Raw genomic sequence first — 7,169 nt, forward strand, 5'->3', positions numbered from 1 at the left:
TTTTATTTTTAACAATTACAGTCGTCATGGTTCAGTCTCAGAATTTTATGAGCAGGCGGGTTTGCTTATGTTTTAACTTGGATGCAGGGTAGAGTTCTGTCCAACCTTTGTCGTGGTCACGTAAACCTGGACTAATCATTACAGATACATTACATTACTCTGTGTTTCTGGACACCCATTCAGGCATCGCAACACCAAGGAGTTCGCTGAATGTAGCTTCAAAACAGATGCTCTTAAAAGGGAAACTGAAGCTGTTCTGTATTTGAAAAAAAAAAAAAAAAAATTGTCTTTGTTCTCCATAATTACAAATATCAAAATTGTATTTCAATTGATGCGCGAAGTAGCCACAACAGGGCTTTCAGAATAGCGCCAAAACCCCTCCTTCCCCTCGCGTTCGGTGCGAGGAGGGAATCGTGACATGTTATACAAAGATGTTAACATTTTCGTGCTTTCTGCAAACCTTACCCAAGCGGTCAGAAGTGCTGCACATCCTCCCTCACAAGTTGCACGTGCGAGGCAGCTGAAACCTTTGGCTACGACGTCGCACCCAGCGGTTGGTCCTTCGGTTTTCCTCGGGTCTATCGATACGTTCGGGTCAAATGCTCGTGATATTCAAATTCATATACTAATTCATTCGATTTTGTTAATCGTGTGTTTTGGTGCCGTGTTGGCGCTTACTTTTCTACGCTGTTACTTTCTGCTCTTTTGTGTTTTCAATGTATTTAAAGGCACTGTCCAATGCTAGACAGTGTGCAAGCTTTTTGTTTTTTTTAATGTGTTTTAATGTATTTTTCATCTAATTTTTTTATGTCTCCACCAAAAGAACATAGTGTTCTGAAATAAAAAATTGCCTTCCTGCACAGGGCGGCAAGCCGGACAAAGTGCTCAGCCTGCAGGAGCGGACGCAGAAAGCCACCCTGGTGTCGGAGACGCGCATTCTGAGTCAGCAAGAGTTTGCCAAGGTCAGGGCAGCCCAGCTGTCAAAGAAAGTCAAGGCCGCCCTGCCACAGAGGTTCGCCAAGAAGGGTTCCACCACGGCAGCCGCGGAGGTCGACACGACGGCGATCGGGGAGAGGTACGCCCATTTCGCGTCTCTAATCCAGGGTTTGTCAAACTTTTCAATCTCGAGGGACGCCCTCCTCTCAAACGGCAGCCAAGGAACCCCTCGTGGCCTTGATGTAATGATGCGCTGCAGAAACCTACAGAACAGGGCACATACCGCAATATTCCTAAACATTCAATATACCAAATTTTTCATATCTCAAATTATTTTACGATCCCCTTTGAATTCAATATATCCGGGTTCGACACTCTCTCTCCAAACAATGTACCCTCACAAAACAAATGTTGCATCAATTTTTTGGTGGGGGGAGGAGGGGGAGGGGCAAGTGCAGTTTGCGACATGTTTCATATCGAGGCAGAGAGAAATGTTTTTGGAGGGTCGAGGGTCATGTTAAGGTGGCTGTGGATGGAGACTGCCGTGACAGCATGTGTTGGTTAGGAAAAGGAAGGCAGTGGTATTCTGCTTCGAGGTTTTGGGGCGGGGTTTCTACACTCGCCCATTTCGGATGTTTGAGGGGGAGCGAGGTGGGGTTATCTCCCTTCATTATTAAGGGTGGTGAAACTAGTATTCATTGCACCGCTTGGCGAGCATTCCACAAGAGAGCATCTTTCCGTCCGCAGAAAGGAGCTTGTTTCGTTGAAGGACATCGAGAAGCTTTCCAAAAACCCAAGGAGCACCAAGGAATCTCGCCTTGCCACCGTGTTGGTAAGTGCTCCGAAAAGACAAAATTTGTTTGCATAGATGTTTTTTATGGTAGGAAGTCAATGGCACTTTACGTCCTCCACGGTGAAGCAGTTTCGCCAGTGTGACACAACCGCCGACAAATTTTTGGGTGTTTCACCACACCGTGTACGTACAATAAATCTGGTTAGACATTTTGGAGGCGGAAAGGGCGATTTCTGATTGCTTTACTTGACGGACCGCGTCGAATCAGAGCGGTTCCTCTTTTGTACCGTAACGCGTTTCCAGAGGCAGCTTTGGGAGAAGTGCCTTGTTTGTGACCGCTTTTGTAACGTTGCTTGTGGCCGTGCAGGAGGGAAGGGAAGGGCGCGAGAAGTACGGCTACCGTCAGAAGAAGGGCGAGTTTGCTAGCCGCACCAACAAGGAAAAGCGCAAGACCAAGGCGTTCGGCATGATCAAGCACAAGGTGAAGAGGAAGGTGAAGCGATCCTTCAGGGACAAACAGGCAAGTCACTCCGCTGCACTTTGGAGCGCTACGACGCTTAGTGGAGCAAGGGCGCCGGAGACGCATTCCAGGCACCATAGTGGAGCGATGCATCTGTGCTCTGTCTCATGATTGGTGTACCACGCTGTCAAAGCTGGTGGCGTGAGCATGCGGCTTGATCTGGCGGTTCATTTGAGCGTGTGCTTTCGTGCAAAGGAGGTGCTCAATGGTATGTGGGGTACACCGATAGTGTACGCTGACTTGCGTACATAAAGTACACTGATTTATGTCTCTATTTCTTTTACGTGAGCAGCGAGACTGGCCTGAACCCATAATTCCAACGGTGTGACGCTTGGTACGGTAGTGTTATCGAGGGTTGTGTATATAAAGATTTTTTGGGGACTTAATTGACAAGAAATGCCATTAGAATAATTTGAAATATTGAATCAAATAATTTCTGCAAAATGTGAAAGCTGTAATACAGTGCAACCCACTTACATCGATACCACATATAACAATGTACCGCTTATAACAATCAGTATCTAGAGTTTCTAGACTGGAAATGGTCAGTTTTCTAGTCCAGATAAAACAATAATCGGTTATACCGATTGAAATTTTGGGTTTTCTTATTATCGTTATAAGTGGGTTGCATTGTATTAGAAAAAGATAAAATCCTTGAAGGAGCTGTGCAACAGTTTCAGTGCTTTGCTTAAATAATTTGGGAATCGGTGTCTCGACCTTTCTGAAGTAAAGAACAAGAAACCGCTTTGGCCTGCATGCCCTAGTTTTTATTTTAAAAATGGACAAAGATTGAGGTTTTCGGCACCTCTCAACTCCTTCACCATCTTCCGAGTCACGTGCGCTGCGACATCAGTGGCGGTTGCACGGGGTTCCAATGAAGCTCTCTCTCTAGAGCCATCAGTGAGCGGCGAGAACTCATCCGCTCGCGACCGCGTGACCACGTGCTGGCGGCACATTGCGAACAATATGGTGAAAAAAGGAAAGTCTCATCCGGGTCCGGACATACCCGTCCGGCTCTGTCCCCTTCTCCCTCCGGCTTCTGGCGACTTCGCGGTAGCAGGGAGAGCTGACGGTTTTGTGGACCTAGGATAGATGGCGCCACTAAAACTGTATAATAAAAGTTTTGCCGATGATACCAGGTTTTTGAAGCATTTATGTTGGAACGACAAGATTTATAGAAAAGTTACTTGTTATCGAGCAGGTATTCGCACAACTTGCTATCTTCCTACAAGACCCCCATTGACGTCACGCCGCGTGTTTCTCATGGCCGCCGGTCACGGCTCCAGGTCGGGGAATATTCTAATTTGTGCCTTGCGATTACGCGGCGGAATCGCAACATTTTGAAGGAAGGAGGTGTTTTCTGTCCTTTGTGTCAAGGTGAACAATGTCAAAAGTAGAAGATGCCAATTCTTTCAATGTTAAAATCGTTGCACAGCTCCTTTAATATGGCTGTCATTTTTTTTCCTTTTTTTTTTATGAAACACGACATTGTAGGTATCCACTTTACAAGTTGATAGAATATGTAGGAGTTTGATATTCGGCATGTAACTATAAAGATCACCGCAATCTAAATTGAAAAATCGCATCGCTACACTATCTTTGTTTTGCATATGTAGACTTCACAAACACAAACTGTGACTTTTTATGTTTGCGGGGCAATGGAGACTGCAACACTTTCATAAAAGCTGTGGTGCAGCTTTTGCTTTTTAAAATAAAACAGAAATTCAACATGGACAAGAAAAATTCTGAAGACACCTAAACACTTCCTATGAGTTGTGAATGGAAAAGCATGAACGTCGTTTTTCCGTTCCCTTAGTTCGTCTGCAGCGTACTGGCGTGTATGACCACGCTTCGCTACTGTCGAGGTAGTGGCCGACGGTCGAGCGCGTGCTCTCGTGAAGTGGCCGCGCCGCGCTGAGTTCGACCGTGCAGCCTTTCCAGAGTTTGCCCGTGCGGGCTCTGCGGCCAGACGCTCCCCCTTACCGACGGCCAGGCCGCTGCGTGCACTGCGCCGTTATGGAGAGGGCTTTGCTGATGCGGTTCCTTGGAACTGCGCCGTGCGAGAGCCAATGGGAGCCTCGTCCCTTGAAATTATGACGTGCGCCAGCCAATGGGAGCCTATCCATCAGATTTCTGCCATAGACGACAGGCTTCGCTCCATTGAGACAGAGGAAGGTGCCGTTTGTTGCGGCTTCAAAAGATGACGTAGGTTCGCTCCATGGGACAGTTAATGCTTTCGCATGAATAAATAAACAGTTTTTGGCTTTAAACGTGCATACCCTGACGTGACCCAGCTGAGAGCGCTCTTGCATGTCTGTGCCCCTGTGCTGCAAGTAAAGCAATATCGACATAGAAACAAAAAAAAACAAAAAAAAAATTTAAGGGTTTAAAGGGCAACTCCGCTTCATTCTTGGTTTTGAAAAAACAGTGCAGTCCTCTTCAGTATCGCCTAGGAAGACCACCCGTGAAATGTTACGACGCAGTTCTGTCTGAATGTTTCTTAAACGGTCCGGCAAACTTTGCAACTCGCCAAGTTGCCGAAATCGGCTGACTTGAGCGGGCGAATTCAGGCGCAACCAACAGCGCAGTCAAGGCTACGGCATGGGCGGAGCCAACATTGCGCATGACGTCAGCAACGTTGCCCCTCGGCGCTCAGCGGTGTCCACGTGATTGGTGTAACGCGCCTGCGCAGCGCGTTTCTTGGGAGCCGTCCGGCCGCCCGCCGTGGTCCCGCCGTTACTGCCGTCTTCCGCTTCACAACCCCCATCGTCGTCTCACCGATTGTGATTATTGTCTCTCGGAGTTTCGTCCACACTGTGGACACCACGTGCGCAGACTTATGCCGCAGTTGTGCAGACGTCGTTGAATGCCGTAGACACCAAAACGTGGCGAAGAGTGCGGTGCAGACGACACTCGCGCCTGCCACACGCCCGCCCCGCCCGTCGTTGGGCCGAGGATCACGTGACATCTCGTACCACGTGATGGCCATGTACTTGGCGACCCGAGGCCAATGTTGCCGGGCGGAGCCGAAGTTTCGGTTTCGATTTCCGCTCGTGTTTAAAATTAGATTTAGAAATATATATCCCATTTTTCGCGAAGCAAACGACGTAGTGTGTTTTACTAGGGCTTTTTAATTCGAAATCAATCATTATCCCGAAATCTTCGGAGTTGAGCGGAGTTGCCCTTTAAATGTCACATTTTTTTCCCCTTAATATTTCTTGAAAAAAGTATTTTTTACGCAATATTTACAACATTAGGCACAATATAGGTGGAGTTCACCACGTACACTACGCCTCACCCAGACAATGGTGGCCCTACCCATTACTACTGGATTGGATTGGCTGCTCGGCTAATTGTGTTCCCAAGTCTAGCGTCTCCCTGTCGCGACGTCCAGTGCGTTCTAGTCTGCCATCTACACCATCTGCTAGTCATGCAAGCAGATGCGCAGCAGTGTATGGCATAGTCTGTTACTAGAACACATTCTGTGTGTTCTAGTAACACATTTCGTGGCGCCCGTAAGACGCCTAGAAAGCGGCGCGTCCGCACTTGCCGTCGCTTGCTTCAGTCTGCTATTCCGCCCCTGCCCAAGTCCATCTGCGATGATTGCCAGATGCGACCATCATGCACAAGTTGCGGTCTAATACAGCGCCCGTCAATTTGCGCTAAAAAAGAACCAAACTAAAAAAAAAAAATCCACAAAATAAATATACGGTCTTTTCAGCTTTTTTGTTCTCGTTTTCTTGCATGGCGTCTGTGAGCAAGGTGGGGGAGTGTCATAACAAACTAAAACACTACTTAAAAATATTCGCTTTAGCGAGTTGGGTGCACTGCTCAATATCCGAGAGGGAAGTGCCTTCCGAAGCAAACTACAGAAACATACCTGGACAAATTTGACGCGAGGTGCACCCGATTTCTTCCTGCCAAATGGCTCGCAAATTCTTACCTGTGTAAGCTACCCCTCAGTACTGAAACAACGGTCGCAATCATGACAGCTGCACGATTCTCAGACTAACGGAGCCACTCTTACGGAAACCGACAGATTTATTCGGCATCGAAACGCGCAGACAAACAAATCAAGCCAGATCGAGCGAAATAGTCAAGGTGGGATGCTAGGCTTCAGCCAGAACCGCTACGAAAACAAGCACGCGCACAGCACTTCTGATGGCGTGTACTTGCGACGGTTGTTTCCTGCCAACTACGTTGGTTGAGAATATCTTCCGCCAAACACCTTGGTGAACGCGAAACGACTTGCACTCCTAAAAACAGGCGAGCTCAACGAGCTATACGGAGTGTGTCAAACGCTGGCAGCAAATGCCGGCAGCCACGTCCGTTATCGTTTGAGACCAAAATGGAAAAGTCTATCTCGTGATATGTTTGAAAATAATAACTGCCGTAGAACACCGCGCATCCGCCCATTCCACATTAAGTGCCCATTCCCAAATCTGCAAGATCTGAGAAAATACACGCAGTACATTTATATGTAAAATTAATGACCGGACAAGCGCCCATCCCCCATTTTTTGCTATTATCTCCAAAGTTTGAGTGGCGCTTGCTTGGTATTTTACGGTAGGTACATATGTAGTTTGTTTTTCAAACATAAAAAAAAAAAAAGGTGAATGAAAGATTATTGCAGCATGGAGAAACAGTTCTACAGTCATTCCACACATCAATCACATCTCTGACCACTGAGAGCCGAGAAATCGAGCGTAGCCAGCTACGTTCATGGGTCGGGGCCTATAGTGGGCTAACTCCATTTAAATTGCATCTAAAAACAATAGTACGCAATTTTTGTGAAAAAAAATAACATGTTTTTAAAATAAGTTTTAAGAAAATGTTGTTCTCATTTTGTGTCTTTTTAAGCGCCGGCAGATAGCGCTTTGCAGCAGTCTACGCATGCCACGGGCAAAGCACTAAACTAGC

The 7,169-nt window shown here is 47.0% G+C and overlaps 1 protein-coding gene across 1 annotated transcript in view; it reads left to right on the forward strand.

Moving 5' to 3' along the window:
• The window catches only part of LOC115316601 (protein SDA1 homolog), a 29,273-nt gene that overhangs the window by 21,599 nt on the left and 505 nt on the right, over positions 1 to 7,169 (forward strand). The window contains exons 18-20 of the mRNA XM_040211686.1: positions 864 to 1,075; positions 1,684 to 1,768; positions 2,097 to 2,249. Of these exons, the coding sequence (XP_040067620.1) occupies positions 864 to 1,075; positions 1,684 to 1,768; positions 2,097 to 2,249 (450 nt within the window). The remainder of the gene's footprint in view (positions 1 to 863; positions 1,076 to 1,683; positions 1,769 to 2,096; positions 2,250 to 7,169) is intronic.

This window comes from Ixodes scapularis, unplaced genomic scaffold (genome assembly GCF_016920785.2).
Source record: "Ixodes scapularis isolate PalLabHiFi unplaced genomic scaffold, ASM1692078v2 PGA_scaffold13__105_contigs__length_92229423, whole genome shotgun sequence".
Taxonomy (NCBI): domain Eukaryota; kingdom Metazoa; phylum Arthropoda; class Arachnida; order Ixodida; family Ixodidae; genus Ixodes; species Ixodes scapularis.